Source organism: Lampetra fluviatilis, chromosome 35 (assembly GCF_964198595.1).
Source record: "Lampetra fluviatilis chromosome 35, kcLamFluv1.1, whole genome shotgun sequence".
Taxonomy (NCBI): domain Eukaryota; kingdom Metazoa; phylum Chordata; class Hyperoartia; order Petromyzontiformes; family Petromyzontidae; genus Lampetra; species Lampetra fluviatilis.
The window spans coordinates 12,010,393-12,030,893 of record NC_136309.1 but is presented as its reverse complement, the minus strand read 5'-3'; the positions used below and the strand labels follow the sequence as shown (position 1 = coordinate 12,030,893).

The following is a 20,501-nucleotide window of genomic DNA, read 5'->3' as shown; positions in this document are numbered from 1 at the left end:
AGTCGGGTTCATTTAATCCCAGTGCAATTGAACGGGAGCCCCTTTGGTTTATGGCCCTTAAATTAAATTTAATGGCGTTTACTGTCCGGTCTGTGGGTTGTTTGGCTTTATAATTGAGATGTAGTCTCGAGCGAATAAGGGTTGCTTTAATTTTCGGATCCCAATGAATGGTAATGGAACTACATTCATTGTTTTTTTATTACCCATATAATGGGGGTGAACTTTGGATTTAAACATGTCGAATTTTATACTCTTTGGCTCTTTCGGTAAAGTCACGTAAGTCACCGAAAGAACCAAAAAGTATGGATCCTTGCAGTCACGAAAACTTCAAATCTAGAAATGTCGAATTTTTTGGGAGAATTTCAGAACTATTTAATATTTTCAGATCCTTTCCACTATATTCTGCAACTCATTTAAAGGTCTTTGTCCAAACTTAGTGAGGTCACCTGATACCGCGTGACGTCACTTTTGGCAGAAAAAGCGTGAGAGGGTCACTCTTCACATGATGTCACGGTTTTCCTATCAGTCCAAAAGCAAATCTCGAATCGTCCCAAATTTCGCATTTAGGCGTGATTTCATGGATTTCACGGATTCATATGAAAATTGGGAACAATTATTTACAGACAGTAGGCCATTGCACCACATAACATGCAGCAATGGGAAGTACGACAAAGGCTGAATGACCGACCGACTTGCCACGACGACACCACTCACCCGAGTACTCCTGTGGCGACATGGGGCGCATGATGACGCGGTGGAAGTGCGTGATCCACTGCGCCTGCTCATCCTCGGTGCGGCAGCCCATAACGTACTTGCGCTCGGGCGTGACGATGGTGATGCCGTACGCCCAGTGATGGCCCTGGAGGCCCGGCGGGAAGCCCTCCAGCACCGCGTAGCCGTGGTCGCCATTGCCCAGGAACACCTCGCCCTTGGCAAACGCGTCCTTAGCCCGGCCACAACCGCATGCGCCACCGCAACCGCCGTCCGGCATGGGTGGGGAGGAAAAGCGTCTCCGTTAGTTATTGTATAAACTAGAGGCACTCTGGTGGCTTAAATCATTAATATCGACCTTGCCAGTGCCCTGACACAAGACAAGCGGTTCTACCCCCGTCTGGGAGCTGACAATGGCCATTTCAGAGCAATTGCCAAAATCCTGGGTTAAAACGACGAAACTCTCCAACACTAAAAAAAAAAGTTCCGCCACTTTCACGAGCATTGGGCGGTGTTCATTGCCGTTTGTGGCCCTGAGGCAATGGTGGAAATTCCACGTTGCTTTAGTGGCAGTCAGGCATTGTTGACTTCCCACAGAGGGGTACTTATTTTTAAAGAGATTGGGAACGTCAAGGGGCTGAATTGGTTGAATTGACTCCCAACCAGGATTTTAACGCGTGCAACTTTCCCACTGCGTGTTGAGCAGCCTATGGATGTACGTTGAACTTATTTTGCGCCGTACGTAGCCAACCGTGATAATCGGAGGTGCGGGGGAAGGAAAAACTATAGAATTTTCTAATTAGATTTAAGTGTGCATAACTTCAGTGGCTTTCTAATATTGGAAGGAAGAGCCTTCCAGACGGCCGCAGAAGCGCATCTGAAAGCACGCGATACAGTGACCGTCTTTATTGGATGGCCAGCCCAACAAGTGGTAAAGGACCAATGGGAGTCAGTGAAATGCAGTGGATGTGGTCCAGGCAGTCCTATGGGTTTGGGGGGTTGGAGTGGCCCCATTTTGCAGATTGAGGTGGGGGGGGCAAACAAGAGACTTGAATCCCCACTAAAATCTCTGAATGGAGGTAGAAGCGAATGGACTTGTGCGAGTACAATCTATGTATACATGGACTGTAAAATAAAATAAAATAATAAACAAATATAATGTACCGTACTGCAGATTACTACTGTAAAGGCACGGTAACTAAGTTGGATGTTAATTTTTTTTATAATTGTAATCTGAGGCATGGATCCAAACCCACGAAACTTGCTCCATTAAACCAAGCTGCCTTGTGTGTCGCATTCCCTCGGCTACAGCTCCTCTCTAGCAGCCCGTGCTGATTTTTCCTTGACGTAGCCTGCATCAGCACCCGCCCCCCTCCCACAGTCGCCCCCCATCTCGAGTCGGTGAGTCCCCCCCCCTATGTGCAGCATCGTGGTGGTGTGCATGGGGCGGTGCTGGCGCCCACCAGGGGATCCTTGAAATACATGAGGCGCCGGTCGGCGGCATCCAGCGTAAACCAGCGTCGCCGGAAACTCTCCTTTTGCTGCCCACGCGGAAGGAGCACACGCAGCCCAGCGAACCAGCCGGTGCATGTACGGCACACACACAAAGACAAAGAACCCCCGGCCGTTTAGCCTATGCAAGTTGTCAGGGCCCACGCAAGTGCTGTCAGCCAGCGCCTATTACGGCCGGCATGGCACACAAGGCGGTGGTTGTGACAAGCACCACACCCGGCCACCTTTGTGTCTCTCCCCAGTGGTTATGTTATAACACATTGCACCAGGTACTCATTTAAGGTCGAGGCGACCTAGCGGAGGCCCAGTACTGATTCAAATAGGTGCCACGGATATTAGCGAAGGTTGGAAATTGAACTCCGGTCGCTGTGTTATTAGCGCAGTGTGCTAACCACGATGCCAATGCTCCCTACTGTATACACAACTTTCATTTTGAAACTGTCAAGTCAGGAAATTAAACATCTCCAAGAGGCACACAATTACACACATACTGAGACAAGTACGGACACGGTCACGACTCGTGTTTGCACAGGGAACTACTGCGAGCCACATCTCTCTCTGCACTAAATACATTTAAATCTGTAGACCGCCGTGCAGAATGCAGTGCATGGGATTGTGCATTGAACTGCACACGACTGAGGAGTTTAGCGTAATGCTAATCCCCACAGTAATCTGTAGAATCTGTAGACAGGCGTGGAGATTGGTTCAACACAAAGGCTTGTGGAGATGTGTCGATTGTGTTTGACAGGTGTGCAGTCTTCCTTTGAGTGTCAACTGTAACAAGTACCAGAAGCCTGTGCGCCACGCTCTGTTGTTGGAATAGCACTACGTCACCATGTGCGTGCTGTGCTTTAGTTTCCCATGTGAAGCCGCAGGCTGTAAGGGTGTGTGTCATGGCATGCGTACCTTGGGCCCCGTCTTCTCCATGTATCCCTCCTTCACGTAGTTCCTGGTGAGCCGTGGCGTTATCTGGCAGAAGCGACGGCAACATCCTCAGCAGTTAAACACAAAGCCTCAGCGAGGCGACCTCTCCGGTCAAGCGTTCGTCACGCGCTACTCTGGATGTCTTCAGCAGTGGATTCAATGCACAGCCCAACCGAGAAAAAACACTTGGATTACAAGCCGCTGAGAAAATGTACGCGTTAAACCACCTGCCCTCCACAGAGGAAAGTTACGTCAGCTACTAGCAGGAATATCAGGCAATTTTTTCTTATTATTGTTAAGCTTGTTTACCCAGGAATACCTCAGCAAGACTCCAGACTAATTTTCAGGAGAGTCCTACCAAGTTGCCTCATTTTGGTTTGTCAAGTCTTAGAAGCTCTAGTATGCAATGTGTGGCAACGTCATGAATACTAATCAAGTGCACCATGCCATGCATATTGATGAGCAAGTGGGTGGCGGCGTCTCGCAGATGAAACGGGAGCGGGCGAGCGCTCGTCAAACCGTCGACGAGCCAGACCCCTGCCCAACCGCCACCCGGCTTCTCACTTGCACGAGAGAACGGCAGTGGCGGTCAGAGCCAAAGAGCTCTTTAGTTGACACTTTAAGCACCACAGGCTATGAAACAAATGACAAAAGATACACGTTTGTGACTGTCGCCGTTACAAGCAGTGTTTATGTGAAACCAAGATGGCCACTGCAGCCTTTCTGTATGTGGAGCTCGTCAAGGTGCAGAGAAAGTACACTGTATATAAACGTGAGCCCGAATACAGCGGCGAGCGGTAATGTTCCTCTGCCCCAAATTGGCACCAACAGTTGACTGCTCACAAAAATCCCACGGACTCATGGAAGGATCCATTTCCTCCATTTAAACTGGTAACAACCAGTAGAGATTTTTCCATGGGAGGTAAACAATCACTACAACAAACAGCAACACAAGTTCCTGAGGCCAAAATAACTCATATTGCAGAAATCTAAATGCAGGTCTGGGCTATGTAACTATAACTGATAAAAGGATGTGTAAATCGTAGACTAGTGTTTCCTTGCCGAGTATTGGGTCTAAACAGCACATTCCACATCGACTGTGAAAGTGCGATGTTCAATGTAAACAGACGCAACAATGTAAACAGATGCAACATTCATTAAAAATGAATGTGGAACATCCATATTTAGCGTTGACCTTCAGGACTCGGCTTATGAAGTTACATCTTAAGTCATATGGGTTTGCTTTTTGAGTTTTTGGCCTGGCAGCCGAATGATAATAATGAATAATATTTTTACGTTTAACGTGCAGCACAGTATTCACTACTCACTCTCGGAGAAAGAGTACGATTCAGAGGCACGTGAAGGAACCATAGACAGCAAGCAGGAAGGCAGCAGCCACACGGTGACCTGGCACTACCAACAATTTCCCCCTAATATCTGAACCCTCTTTCGTTCTCAGACATCTGCAAATTGCAGGGTGGGTGTCCCGTTCACCACTTAATCTCTGAGAGCGCAAGCGGCTCAGCGTTAATTTTATGAAGAGAGGCGTCGTAGCGCCGTTGTTTATGAATACATTGTACTCACCGGAGAGAACCGGAGCGACACGACTGCACTCTATGATAGCTGACGCCAAACTTGTCACACTCCCTCCCCCGCATGGCCTTGTGGGAGCCTCGGTACCGATAAAGTTAGTTTATTTTCGTTTTTCTTCTGGTTCCATTCCGATGACGTACACAGGAAAACTTTAAGATGTTTTCAGCCAATTAATGTGTGTGCATGCAAGAGGAAACCGGAGCACCCGGAGAAAACCCAGGCATGTGAGCGCGCAACACCTCTATCCCATACAGATGAAACACACGGATATTAGTTTACACTTATACTACCTCCTCCTGGCGAGCCAGGGTCTGTCCACCTCGACAGCTCATGGGAAGGGAGTTTCACAACGTTTGTGTGACCCCCCCAACCCTCGCTGCTGCTTCCAGTGCTGGATTACAGGCCACGTGCATGGCGGCCACCACCACCTGCCTGTAATCTCCAACATGGTGGCTCTGTGAATAGGGCTCTTGCCACACAACTGGAATTCCACGAGATAAAATCCTGGTCGGGAATTTATTCAAGCCATCACCTCCGCTTAGGAGTCTTATAAGATATATAAAACTGCACCAGAAGTCACCAGCGGGAATCTTGTGGTGTGAGCGAGGCCAATCACACGACTGTAGGTTCCACCACTGGCTCAGACGCCACCGATAAAGACGCGCGCCGCCTCGCTGCTCGTCTGAGCAGAGATTCTCGAATTCTTCCAAGAGACACTTGACCTCTCACCTCCTTGTCGACCGTGCCTGGGTAGGCCACCTTCAGGTAGTGGTACCGTACGGCGCGGATCGCATTGAACCAGTCCACGATCACCTGTGCACCCACAACGTGCCGCACACCACGATTCTCCATTGAGTTTGGATTTGGCCGTGTAATGATTTTGCCAAATTTGTGTCGCTTAGACCCTCCATCACCCAACACAGTCAAACATAAAAAATGTCTTAACGACGCCACTTTGGCGAGATCGTTACGCGAGATCAACCCAAAAAACAATTACAAATCATATTGGCTGAGAAAATCCAGGTGTGAAGTTAATAATACACCATTTCACACACCAACAAACAACTATATCACATATACCACACCAAAAACCACATCCAACAACCACATCACATACCAACTGACACACATCACACAAATAACCATGTCACACACACCACAAAACCACACCAAAACAACAGACGCCATTAGCCACAAAGTGGCAGTGACGTCACCACGGTGCCAGTGTCAGGCCAGGTGCACTTTGAGGCCACGTGAAGTGTCGAAGGCTCACTGACTGGAGTTCATGGGACAGACCCATGTGCCATTGGTTGGCTGACTGAGATGACTGGCAGATGCACTAGATGTGCCCCCTACTGTGCTAACTTACTGCATTTTAGCTGCTCGGTGATCCCCTCATTGTTTTGAGCATCGCTTCTCCACCCTCTGCATTTGCTGGAGGGCATCTGTCTCAAACTGTCCAGTGGTATCATTCATGAGCCTCTTCCACAAAAGCTGATGTTGAGACCTCTGGCACCAGTCTTCAGCAAGTGCACTCAAGCTCCACATCCTCCTGTACCACATCAGCCCATCTCATTTCTAGTCCGTACAGTACCCATTTAGCTCCCTCGATCCAGCCAAACAAGCTGCTTGGGCATGCGTTGGCTGGGCATGCGTTGGCTGGGCATGCGTTGGCTGGGCATGCGTTGGCTGGGCATGCGTTGGCTGGGCATGCGTTGGCTGGGCATGCGTTGGCTGGGCATGCGTTGGCTGGGCATGCGTTGGCTGGGCATGCGTTGGCTGGGCATGCGTTGGCTGGGCATGCGTTGGCTGGGCATGCGTTGGCTGGGCATGCGTTGGCTGGGCATGCGTTGGCTGGGCATGCGTTGGCTGGGCATGCGTTGGCTGGGCATGCGTTGGCTGGGCATGCGTTGGCTGGGCATGCGTTGGCTGGGCATGCGTTGGCTGGGCATGCGTTGGCTGGGCATGCGTTGGCTGGGCATGCGTTGGCTGGGCATGCGTTGGCTGGGCATGCGTTGGCTGGGCATGCGTTGGCTGGGCATGCGTTGGCTGGGCATGCGTTGGCTGGGCATGCGTTGGCTGGGCATGCGTTGGCTGGGCATGCGTTGGCTGGGCATGCGTTGGCTGGGCATGCGTTGGCTGGGCATGCGTTGGCTGGGCATGCGTTGGCTGGGCATGCGTTGGCTGGGCATGCGTTGGCTGGGCATGCGTTGGCTGGGCATGCGTTGGCTGGGCATGCGTTGGCTGGGCATGCGTTGGCTGGGCATGCGTTGGCTGGGCATGCGTTGGCTGGGCATGCGTTGGCTGGGCATGCGGGCGACATGACCCAGTCAACACAGCCTTGGCTACCGGAGGAGCTGACTGATGGATATGTGACTAGATATTTCAAGAAACTGTGAGCTGCTCACACAATCCAGTCTGGTTACACCCAGGAAAGATCGTAGGCAGGCCAACTGGTGCAGACATTCCATTAGAGGGGTCCACGTTTTGCAAGCATAGGCAAGGGAGGGCATAACTGTGGGAGAAGAACCGGAGTTTCATGTGGAGAAACAGGTCACGTAGCTTCCACACAGTGTTACACAGCTGAAGATAAAATGCCCCTCTGCTGATTCAGAGTGATACCTCTGCTGCCGAACCGGAGCTAGTCACAAGCACACTGCCCAGTTACGGAAACTTCTCCACCCTCTCCATAACTGTCCCATCACGAATGAGAAGTTGAGGAGGTGCAGTATTTGACGACATAAAAATATCCAGACAGGTGCTTGGTTTTTGTGGAGCTGATGGTAGGGCCCTATCTCTGAGTGGCATGTTCCAAGTTCAGCAGCAGCAATAATTACCAGACCAGCAGCATGCATAACATAGTTCCCCAAAAGGCAGCCATTCCTTGAGCGCACCCGGGCATCGATCAGCCTCCCATTGTATCTGTACCAGACGGAAATTCCTCTGGTACAGCCATGGAAAGCTCTAGAGCTATGTGGTCAATAAAATGTGTTAAGTAATGTAGGAGCCAGAAGACATCCCTGTCGCACCTCAAGATGAAAATGGAATGTCTCGGACTCCCAGCCACGCAGCTTTACCAGGACCTGCCCACCATCATGAAGGCCCTTAATGATTGTGACCAGAGGGTGAGGGACCCAAAACTATGTAGAATAACCCAGAGCCCTGGCCTAATGATGGTATCATAGGCCTTGACCAGGTGAATAAAGCAAATATGTAGGTGCCGTTGAAATTCCCTACAACTTCTGCTGTAGCAGATGGACAGAGAATATGGTGTCGGCTCAGGACCACCCCGGTCTGAAATCACATTGGGGCTCTGCAGATCTTTCCTCCACGTGGCAAGGCAATGTTGAACAATCCTTGCCAGGACCTTTCCCGGCACACGGAGGACAGATATGTCCCAGTAGTTGTTATAATAAGTACGGTTCCCCTTCTTAAAAAGGAGACCACCAGGGCATTATTTAAATCCTGTAGTCCAGGCAGTTGTTATTATGCCATATGAATAAGTCTGTACACAAATGTCACCCTCCATCAACTATTCGCTTAGGAGATTATTTCTGCTCGGCACTTTTTCTGGTATCAGACTTCCTGATATCTCTAGAACAAGAATTGGAATAGGTGACAAAGCCTTTGCCGTTGCAGCACCAACGTTTTAAAACAACCTTGTTTCCTCCCATAAGATTGTAAAACTTCCTTTAAAAATATCCTGAAGCAGAATGTTAGTGCCAGATGCAGCGACATTTGCAAATTTGATTTGTAACTTTGAACCTTACCCATATATTGAAAGTTACATTTTAATGTGCTATGTAATTGAGGGATTGTGTGTTGTCTTGGTGTGGTCTGGGACTATTGTTGTTTTGCTGCGTTGTGTAAGCTTGCATTTGGTGTTGACAAATCGGCAGGAATTTTAGGTACTTGTGCAATTTGTACTTATTGATAGTTATTTATTTTTACCGACTTGCTTACCTTTTCTCTATCTTACACTCATATCGTCTTTTGTATTTGTTGTTGATGTAACTTGCTGACCCACCCTACTGGATATCTGTAAAAAAGAGCTTCATAACTCATGGGATTCCTCCAAGATAAATAAAGATTCTGATTCTGGATTTCTCTTCATACTTTCTCAACAGATTGCAGATCAGCTGGCCACTCACATGTGGTGGCTATTTCCTCCAATATTTGAGGCACATCAGCCCTAGTAAGTTCATTTCCCACCTTGCCCCATAATATTAACTGGGCTGAGGGATTTTCCCTCCCACAAGACGTAATAGAAATGCTCAGCAAACCTGCAGACCTGTTTCTGGGGGTCAGAGATCCCCATTCTTTCCCTTACGAATGGTAATAAGTGTGGCACTGCAAGTTACGTTTTTTATAAAATTAAAGAGTTATTTGTGATCGCGAGCTACTGAGGAATTTTCCATTTCCTCAACAACCTGCAACCTTCACTCTTCCTTGCAGCGCTGCACAGCTCTCTGAACCTCCGAGTAAAAGCTTTTTTGAGCCTCCTCATTCTCCAACGTGGGATGTTGTAGACCGTGGGAGGCAGCCTGTCGCTTTCTTTCAGCTAACCGGAACACCACATCTGTCCACCATGGTCTCAGATAATCATCACTGGTGTTGGTCGTGACCGAGAATCGAACATGGGTCACCGAGTTTGTAGCGCAACGCACTAACCATTGCACCACTGCTCCACAGGCACCTCACACCATATCACACACCCCAATATCAAACAACATCATACAACCACATCACACATCATACCACATGTCACAAATCAACATCCCACGCACCGCACAACGCACAGGTCAGAAAATCCCCAGCGTGACCGCCAGCAACATGAAGAGGCAGCAGAGCGAGCAGCAGCCATTGGGTACAGGGAAGTGGGCATTGAGTAGTGAGCGTTCTGCATTTAGCATTGAGCAGTGGGCAGGGGGAACTGGGCAATGGTTTGTGAGCAATGAGCGTGGGGCAGCAGGCCCACCTTGCCCTCCTCGTGGTAGACGAAGAGGCTGCGGGTGCTGCCATCCTTCAGGTAGGTGACCTGCAGGCCGTTGGGGTTGCCGATCTTGTCCGGCTGGAACGTTGCATTGATCTCGGCGATTTTCAACTCGCCCTTGGGCTCCTTCGCCTGCCGCGGGCATGGGGCGACGCATCGACACTTGGTCACCAAACCTACTTTGCTGCACTGCCTCTTGCAGGTGGTACAATAATAATAACTTTTAACGCGCACAATTTTGCTAATGGACGAAAAAGTGGAAGAGCAAATCACAGGTGCGGAGCCTAGCTCAGAGTTGAAAGCTTGCTGGAACGAGTACGTTCCGGTGACGTATGTGTACATAATTATAACGGATAACTTTATCGGTATCAAGGCTCCCACAAGGCCATGCGGGAGGGAGTGTGGAAGAGTTTGGTGCCAGCTATCATAGAGTGCGATCATGTTGCTACAGTTCTCTGCAGCGAGTACAGTCCAATGTCTTTAAAAACAATGGTGCTGCTACGCTTCTAAATAATATTAACGCGAACCACTTGCACATTCTGAGATTCAGCGGTGAACGGGACCCACCCTGCAACTTTCAGACGTCTTGGAACGGCAAAGCATTAAGTGCGTTTTTAAATAAGTTGGTGATTGTACATTATGTATATGGGGATGGAGTTCCACATGGTGGGAGCAATTACGGAGAAGTGACGGTCGGCAGTCACAGTCCATAAATTTGGGGATGAGCAGATTGAGAGATATGCCGTGAGGTACATTGTGATGTTTTCCGAGGGAAAAGACGGTAATGACGCCAAGTCCCTTGGAAGACCACGGACAGCATCCCGCCAGGTGTTCTGTGGTTCTGTAGTTTGAGTGCTCAACTGAAAATCGGAAGCTTTTGAGTTCAAATACAGCGGACCACTCCGAGACACGTCGCCAGTGGCCGTCCTGTACAGACTGCAGGAATGTCCACAGGAGACACTCATGTAGCACTCGGCTATTAAAACCTATGCCATGTCAGATGCATGGGTGAACAAGGGAATGGCAGTGGAGGAGCTCCTAACAACAACAACAGGACCCCGTTACTTGTGAGGCTGGGAATGAGACCACCGGGCGCGCTTGGGAGTTGAGTATCAACGCACGGGTGCGGACGCCGCATCACGCAGCCCGATTCGATGAATGATCTGCATCGGCCAATATTTGCCAAAAAACGTGCCGACGAGTTCCCGCCGATCCCTGAAGATGCGGACGTGACCCCAAAGCACTCACGTCGCTCTTGGTGAAGTACTTGAGCACCCCCTCGCGCTCCGACAGGATGAACTTGCGACGCAGGAACTGGCTGCTGTCCCGTCCGCGCTTCCACAGGTACCCCTCCCGGTAACCTGCGTGCAGGGTTGATGAGTCGAGGGGGCACAGGGGTCACAAGGTGATCACACACGGGGCGATAAAAACATCGCGAGGAAAATAACAAAACGAACACCCCGACACAGTCTATCACGCCCCCATGGTGGATAGGTCATTACTTTGTGGTGTTATTTCTTGTTTTTATAACAATCGTTTACCCAGGAAAGCCGCACTGAGTGACAGCACTCTTGTAATGGGCTTACCATGTTGCAGCACTACAGAAGTTGTCTTAATTGTTATTAAGACCTTTTTCAGGAGGGTCCTGCCAAGTTATTGCAGTAGGGGGCGCTGTTGCCGTGTGTAATTCCAACTGAGTTAACAGTGGTTGTCCTCTTAGACACCAGTCACCGCCATACGTATGTGACATCTCCACACAACAGAGATGAGAACGGGACCCAGCGTTCCGCTCCGAGTTTGTGATTTATCCGAGACAGCGTTAGGAAGGTCCCTTGCGCGAGCGGCAATCGCCAGCACCTGTGGAGTAGGGCTCCTGCTTCTCGACGTCTATGAATTCGCGGCGCTCATATCTGGCACGGATCCACTGCTCCTTGAGGACCCTGCGGTGAGGACAAGGCATGCGAGCGTGAGGAGACTCAAGCCAAACCCCAGCGGAGCGCACGCAGGTTCAAGAGAGCAAACGGATGATCAAGAATTCTAAGTGGGCTTGGCAAGATAAGCCTCAGAGAGATGATGGCTGGCGGTTGAGACTAACTACGGAGCTACAGCCAAAGGAGGTAACACATCCAAGATGACGTCCACTGAGGAAATGAGGCGATGAGCAGGTGCTAGGTAGACTGCTGCATCGCAAGACCATGGAGATGACGGTTGGGGGAAGCCTTCATCTAGTAGTGGATAGATCATGGCTGATAACTGTGATAACAGTTAACCAACTACTTTCAGCCAAAACCACCGTAAAACTGTGAATACAATGCCCACAATAAAAAATATCTGCAATGGCAAAGCCACGTTTTTCCATAACTTCAGTTTTGGCCCGAGCTTGACGCTATAAAACTTACGTGAAATAATAATGTATTTCTGAATCATATGGAGTGCACGATTGCATCATCAAAATCCTCAATTGAGGATTGTGGCCTTGAATCAGGACCCTTTATTGAAGCAGGGAGGAGGGGTGGAGCCCACTGTGAGATGGATTTAACAACAGAACTAAAAAACGTGGCCATCCCAACTTTGAGTTGTTGGTCAAATCAAGAACATGGCCACACATTCAGTACATGAGCTGGAGGTCTGGACAAGGCTGATGGAAGTTGAGTACTGCTGTTTGTGAGCACACGTTGGCATGTTGATGAATCTGTTGCTTTCCAGCATGCACTCATTCTCCTGTTGCTTTGGGTTCTCAACATTTACAGCCAGCATTACAATAAAAACATTTGTTTTGGTTCATTCAGAATTCTCTACATTCTCACTTCCTGAATTTCATCCTGATCTGACGTAGTTTCAATTCAGCGTCGTATAACTAGTCGCTAAATTGGGTTGTGAGAATTGTTTCTCAACTCAATGGCGAGAGAGCTGAAACAATAATAATTGTAAATACGCTTGTACACGACGTGCCAATTGTATTTATTTGGCTCTGTGTGGTGGTGCAGAATCTTAACGACACAAATTAGGACAAATCATTGTGGCTTAACCTAAAAATCAATTACTAGTTAAGGCCCACCGAGATATATAGCTCTTTTTCAGAGGCGACCTGGCCACAAATGATAGCTAAACGAAGTGGCTTATCACGTGCAACAAATATAGCAGCAAAATACTCTAAATGCATGTTTCTAAATGTGGAGGGAAAAAAAACAGAGGATCAGGATAAAAATCCGCATGACCACGGGGAAAAATGCAAACTCCAATTATATGGCCATTAGGATTGGGCTCGTACCCATGACCTCCTGAAGACCAGGTGAGGCAGTTAACACATCTCGCCACCGCGGTGCCCGCCGATGACTCATTCACAGGAAGTGTTGTATTTGAGCCTGTGCGGGGCATGGAGTGGCACTCACTGGCAGTCGTCGGCCGTGGGGCGGTAGTAAAAGGGAGGGATCCGCTGCTCATACAACTCCTTTGCCGCGACATTCCCCTTGTTTGCCATGAACTGCAAAGCAGAAATGAATAGAAATGGAGAGGGTCATCGCCGTCGCTCCCACGCCCGGTCCCCACTCCTCTCCACCACTGCGGAGCTCCCTCCGGCACTCGCACCTCTGCGGCGCGACGCACTGGCGCACGCCTCTAGCCCGGCGCTCTGGAGGCGGAGTGGTTGGTTCACACAGATCTCATCATGAGCAGCAGGAGGCTCCCACCTGTAGGGCGAATTAGCTTACCAGTCGACAATAGTGCAGCAAGTAGGACGCCGAGCAATCTGTACACATTATTTATTATTATCGGTGCGTTTTTCAGGTGTTCTGAATTCCTCAAACATACCAAAAAATACTCGTGAAAGAATCGGCTAAACGCATCAATGCAGGACCCTCTTGTAAGTCTTGAGACTGAAGAGGCTTTCTATGCTAAAGTATTACAATTGTAGTGAGTCCAACCGAGTGCCAGACGTTGTTCTTTAGAGGCAATACATTTATTGTAGCATCAACACGTAACACAAAGGGGTAACTACTGCCCCTTCACCAGATACTGCCTAGGGTGGTGACCACCCAGCTAACTACCCTATACGGCTACGAAGGGTCTGGCCCTCACTCGGGTCCCGACCACGTGTTGATGCCTGTAGAGCTTCTAGCTTGTTGGACGTAGAGCTTCAGCTTTTAGAATCCAGCGACCCCGGTCCCACTCAGGGACCCGCCTTATATCCCTCCACGAGTCGGGCCGCTCCGCCTTCGGCCCCACCCGCCTTCTGGAGCCTTCTAGCTCCCTCTCGATCCCTCTCGAGAGCTCTCCCTGGACACGTGATCACCCCCTAGTCCCCCCACCTGGGGGCCTCTATATGGATACTCCAGATCACGTGTCTGCAGGGTCAACCAGAGTGCCATGGCCCAGGGCAACCCGGACCCTGGGCTGACACTCTCCTACTCCCCCCTGTGGGAGCCCGCACTACACGCTATGCGTGGTGCCCGCGCTATCCCAGCGCACGCTAAGCCCCGCTAGGACTGGTACTACACCCGCCTACGGGGTGTACGCGATGACAGTGCATCGCGTGCCGTGGCCCTCTTAGGCCGGTACCATACAGTGACATCCCCAATGTCACTACACAATTATTGTTAGATCGAATTCACAAAGTCTGGGTACACAGTTTAATTTGGATCCCGATGGTAGAAATGCAAATCTTGGCATGGCTCCAGACAAGTCGAAATCCAGATTTATTTTAATTCAGAGTGCAGGTGAGGCTTCAGGCTTTAATCCATAGCAGTAATTTAATCTGTGAAGATGGATCAGCACATATCTGTACGTTAATCAAATAAAGATTTAGATTCAGATTCCAAAATGAATCAAAATCCAGATCATAAATACTAAACTGGTGTTTAGTTCACATTGAGACCACAATTAAGATAGAGTTTTGCTTAGTCCTTTCAATCGCTGCCAATCATCAACGTTTCTAGGGATACATTGGCTGCTAGTTGACAATTCTGAGACATGATCACGTGACAAGGTTTGGTGACTGGCTCGTTCTCAAGTCCACCATCTTGCCACACCCACCAAGGACAACCGCTCTGCCCATCACCACCCCCACGAGTGTGGGAGGGTAGTGAACCGAAAGTAATCAGTCTCCGATTACAAATTACTACGCCACTGCATACAGCCACAGAAAACCTCTCACACGCACGTGGGCAGCCAGGAACTTAAAACAATTATCAATCTATCCTCCGTGCAGGGCAACATGAGCAAGCATCACTGTGATGATGATCCAGGATTACAAGTAATATCTTACCAAGCAACAAGAAAATATCCACCTGGCTCTTACGGACAGTGGCCAGCCCTCCCATACACCCATAATCTGCCAAGGAGGCTTCTGGCTCAACATGGGCCTCTGGTCACAGTTTGGTGTGAAATTCCTCCAATAGTGAGAAAGTGTTTATTTAGTTCTACGAGCCAGTGTCAGCACAAACATTGACGTGCGAAACTCATACAAGCATGAGCCCATGTGCAGTATGCACAGACAGATGGGTGAATGCCATGGCAGAGGACTCAACTCGCAGTTTTAAGATTGCAAGTTCACATCGTCATCTGGGATTGACTCAGTCCATCATCCCTCTAGCGTTGATAAAACGAGTACCTCTGCATAGAAAACCAAGAGTACTTGTCCTATGTAACCTGTGCAATTTTCATTACTGGCTACAAGCCACCACTAACTTGAAAAACACTAACATGTCGTCATCATTCATCATCATACCTCTCGGGCAGATACAATGAGCAGCTCCGAGTGAGGCTGCATTAATTGGTACAGGAAAGCTAACATTGGTTATTTAACCGACTATTTTAGGAACAAGGAATAGTGTAACAGATAATCTTACTGGTGACGACTGGCAGCAACCACTGCCTTAAAATAATCCGAATTCATCATGTCCCCAAGTCGGTAATGGACAGTCAACCCTTGTGGACTCTCCACAAACGTTTATCTAATGATGTTGTAACATCACTTCCATGTTTTGCCCGATTCAATCGCCCATATTTGGTGGTTGATTCTGGAGATGCTGACATCAGCGGCACTTGATTTAATTTGCTGACGTTCACCCACGAAACTACGCGCATTTTCCCCTTGGGCCATCAAATGTTTGATGACTTGGAAGACTACCAAGTGAACTACTGAGGCAGCAGCAGCACTGAGGCGTCATGGTGGTGCCTCTATATATAAGGCAGCAATGACGCAGGGTTTGATTCCTGGTCATGCACAACATCAGGAGCACGTTTTATATAAACCTGTCCATGGCCTCCTCAATGTTGACTCGGCCTTAAATGTGTACTTTGGAGTGTAAATATCAGCACTCGAGGATAAGGGAGGATTGGGGCTGGCCACATCACCCCCTCATGGACCATAATAGGTGCTCGCTAACAGCACTCGACTACAGTCTACAAATACCAACATTGATATGTTTGCATATATATTACCTGGAGAAAAGGATGCCCATTTGAGTGTGCGTGTGTTAACCCAAAACAATGAAGTGTTCTTTGGTTCTTTTCGGTTAAGTCACGTCTAAAAATAAAATAATAAATTAAAATAACATATTACGACGTTTCGATTGCAACACAAGCAATCATCATCAGGTATAAAAGAAATAGCAACAAAAATCTAACTAGAAAACTATAGACAGACATACAAGCAGACAGACATCACAACGGCACACAGAGAGAGGACACACATCGGCACAAAGAGAGGGGTTGTCTCTATGACGGTCCCTTAAATATAGAGAGGGGGGGCGAGAACGGAGAGAGGGAGGGGGCAGAGAGAATTAGCATATCAATGAGTGTACGCCAACGTACTGCTGCTGCTGCAAGTAAGATGACAATGTGGAACGCGCACGCAAAATTGAAAACTAGGAGACAGGCACACGAAAATTAAATAACCCAGCAAAATATCGAAATGTGATGTAATACAACACAGAGAGTCGGTTAACACACAATTAACGCATAGCCTGGTTGATTACGTGTTTCAAAATTTGCTAAGTTAGAATTTTAAGTGTGAAAATTCCAAAGAGAGGACACAGGCAGAGAGAACAAATAGCCAGAAAGAAAAAGGATAAGCTTAAAACTTCCCCGTAGAAGTGATTCAATCTTAATTTAGGAGCTTTCGTGACTGCAGGAATTATTCTTTGGTTCTTTTCGGTTAAGTCACGTCTAAAAATAAAATAATAAATTAAAATAACATATTAAGATTGAATCACTTCTACGGGGAAGTTTTAAGCTTATCCTTTTTCTTTCTGGCTATTTGTTCTCTCTGCCTGTGTCCTCTCTTTGGAATTTTCACACTTAAAATTCTAACTTAGCAAATTTTGAAACACGTAATCAACCAGGCTATGCGTTAATTGTGTGTTAACCGACTCTCTGTGTTGTATTACATCACATTTCGATATTTTGCTGGGTTATTTAATTTTCGTGTGCCTGTCTCCTAGTTTTCAATTTTGCGTGCGCGTTCCACATTGTCATCTTACTTGCAGCAGCAGCAGTACGTTGGCGTACACTCATTGATATGCTAATTCTCTCTGCCCCCTCCCTCTCTCCGTTCTCGCCCCCCCTCTCTATATTTAAGGGACCGTCATAGAGACAACCCCTCTCTTTGTGCCGATGTGTGTCCTCTCTCTGTGTGCCGTTGTGATGTCTGTCTGCTTGTATGTCTGTCTATAGTTTTCTAGTTAGATTTTTGTTGCTATTTCTTTTATACCTGATTATGATTGCTTGTGTTGCAATCGAAACGTCGTAATGTTATTTTAATTTATTATTTTATTTTTAGACGTGACTTAACCGAAAAGAACCAAAGAATAATTCCTGCAGTCACGAAAGCTCCTAAATTAAGATACAATGAAGTGTGTTTTTTGACCAGCCAACAACCAGACTGTCACTTGATGCACAATAAAAGTGAACCTAGCCTAGCGTGCCATCATTGCCACTGATCAGTGAATGGCAGCCAATGTTGCTGTTGCACGGTTTGTGTGCATGTGTAAGCACACTTCTTATTTGTGGCCGTTCGCAGGCGTGCTTGTTTAAGAGGTGAAGTTCCGTGTAGGCGTATGGTTAGTGTTAAAGTGCAAGACCGTGAAGATGTTGACAACCTTCCACCTTCACTTCAAACTGGAACCAGTAAATCCAGCTTTTCTACTGTGACTGCCCACACGACGATGACTGTGGGTGCCAGCGATTGCGATTCACCCAACAGCCAGGCTTGTCATCGCTATGCTGATGATACCAGCCACCTCCACCCGGGCTGTCTCATGCGGAAACACCAATCGATCGAACGCACCACGATTCAGAGCGATGCACGAGACAAGCACACAGGAGCGCATGCCCGCAAGTGTGTGTATATGTCCGTAGCAGCGGCTACCTGGCCCCTCACCCATACCTGCCATTGAGATTACATCACCTAATGCTCTGTGTGTATGTTGAACATCTTTCGTAACATATGTAGCCAACCATGTTAATCGGAGGTGTGAGGAAGGACACTGGCTCCAAAATCTATTTCGGATCAATTTCACCATCTCCAAGATCCTCCATGGACTTTGTCCCTTCCTTCCTCTCCCCTCTCATCTCACTACTCCAATCACATCTTCTTGGCTTTATTCACATCTCGCACCCCCAGTCTGGACCTCCCTCCCCCAGCCATCCCTGCTGTCGACTCCCTGCAACTTGTTCAAGTTCAGGCTCAAAACCTTCCTCTTCTCCTTCTCTGCCTTCGACTGACAGCCTCTTTCTCTCCATGAAATGAACACGCCCACTGTTTCTGTACAGCCTCTTGAGTTCCGGTACCACGGAGATGCTACATAAACCCAGTGTACTGTGACAGTTGTGAAGGCGAGTGGGATCGGTGTTAGAGGTACAACATCATGACCAAGGTTTCAAGGTCACATGGTGTGGTCACCTGACCTCCACTTGCTCATCCTCCCAGAAGTCGAGGCGGAGGGACTTGACGCGGCTGACCTCCGTCATGTTGCGGTGAATCCCGGAGCAGTGCAGGCAGATGAACACCCCGAGTGTGTATGACGCCCAATCAGGATCTGCAATGCACATTCACGCGCACATACAACCTTGACAAGACTGTTCGGGCAAGTGCTGTTATTGAAGGCAGACACGACATACGAGGGGGTGGGTGGCCATCACCACACCCGGCTGCCTTTGTCTCCCATGTGCTGATAAATACACCACACCAGGAATTAATTTAAGGCTGAGTCGACTTTGGGGAGGACCACAACTGCTTGAGATACAGGGTGACCCAAAAAAAACGGGCCCCGTGTACACTTTATGTGATATCTCCTTTATTTATTCACCGATTGCCCTTATTTTACAGGACATGGCAGAATCAACGACCGTGAGTACACCAAGACCCCAGTGGGAGCTGGGACAAAGAATACACTGTGTTAAATTTTACTACAAGACAGGCTCGTTTAAGAAAACCCAGGACAGTTTCATGCGTCAGTTCGAATGTGAAAAGGCTCCATCCAAAAGCAGAATTCAGAACTGGGTGGCCCACTTCGAGAAGTATGGGACCGTGGAGAACCTCAACGCTGCCAGTGAGAACCGTCCAAGCCACTCGGGACGTCCCAAGAAGCGAACAGCCGAGCTGGTCGAAAGTGTGAGAGAGTCTCTCCAGCAGAGTCCGAAACGCTCTGTGCGTAAGCGAAGTCAGTCCCTCGGTATGTCCCGTGAGACTTGCAGGAGAGTGCTGGTGAACGATATCAGGGCTTACCCATACAAAATACAGACGCTGCAGACCCTTACAGCCTCAGACAAGAAGCAGAGGAGCGCTATGGCAGTCAAGATGCTCGAGAAGATCGAGGAGACACCAAGTTTCCTTAACCTCCTTTGGACCTCAGATGAAGCCCACTTCCATCTTGACGGAAAGGCGAACTCCAAGACAAATGTCTTCTGGGGGTCCTCCAGACCCAATGAAGTAGCCACCAAGCCCTTGCACTCTCCTAAGTGCACGGTGTGGGCTGCAATCTCGGCCAGAGGCATCATCGGACCAATCTTCATCGAAGAATCTGGCGCAGCAGTGACAGTCACCAAGGAGCGGTATGTGGAGGTCCTCAAAACCTTCAAGAGTGAGCTCCAGACCCTCTACCCGTCGCTCATGAGCAAGTTCTGGTTCCAGCAAGACGGAGCAAGTTCTCACACCTCAAACCTGTCCCGAGATTGGCTGAAAGAGAACTTCGGAGGCCGAGTGATCAGTCTCAAGACTGATTTTGAGTGGGCACCCCATAGCCCGGACCTAAGCCCCCCAGATTTTTTTCTTTGGGGCTATCTTAAGGACAGAGTCTACGCAGGGAAACCCAGAACCATCACGGAACTCAAGGAAACCATCAGGGAGGAGATGAGAGCCATTACCAATTCAGTCTGTAAGAACGTCATGGACAACTTCGTGCTGCGCCTCAAGAAATGCACGGAGCTAAATGGAGGCCATCTAGAGCACATGCTGTAGAACGGAGAAAAAAAGGCCAAAGACCCTAGTGTTTTGATTTGATGTTTTGAATATAATAAACTAGTTATGACCAAAGTTTCATTTCATTCGGACAAAACACTAAGAAACGGGGCCTAATTAGAGTTGGGGCCCGTTTTTTTTGGGTCACCCTGTATTCATTACCTTTTTTGGATGTGAGTGGGAATGCAACTCTGGTCAGAGTCCGTGAAGCAGTGTGCTAACCAATGCACTACTGCTCCATAACATAAAAGTAGACAAGACATACAAAGGCATGCACTGTTAAACAGACAGTCACACACAAACACTCCC

General features: G+C 48.5%; 1 protein-coding gene across 4 annotated transcripts in view; it reads right to left on the bottom strand.

The window, feature by feature from the left end:
• ADAP2 (ArfGAP with dual PH domains 2) overlaps nt 1-20,501 on the bottom strand; it is a 50,170-nt gene that overhangs the window by 7,338 nt on the left and 22,331 nt on the right. For 2 of the 4 annotated variants that reach the window (XM_078872983.1, XM_078872984.1), the window contains exons 2-10: nt 18,641-18,771; nt 13,126-13,217; nt 11,591-11,673; nt 10,982-11,094; nt 9,719-9,865; nt 5,470-5,553; nt 3,130-3,192; nt 2,175-2,252; nt 715-943 (exon numbers count right to left, since the gene is read on the bottom strand). In XM_078872983.1, the coding sequence (XP_078729109.1) occupies nt 715-943; nt 2,175-2,252; nt 3,130-3,192; nt 5,470-5,553; nt 9,719-9,865; nt 10,982-11,094; nt 11,591-11,673; nt 13,126-13,217; nt 18,641-18,771 (1,020 nt within the window). The remainder of the gene's footprint in view (nt 1-714; nt 944-2,174; nt 2,253-3,129; nt 3,193-5,469; nt 5,554-9,718; nt 9,866-10,981; nt 11,095-11,590; nt 11,674-13,125; nt 13,218-18,640; nt 18,772-20,501) is intronic. The other 2 variants (XM_078872985.1, XM_078872986.1) reach the window with 1 other exon arrangement.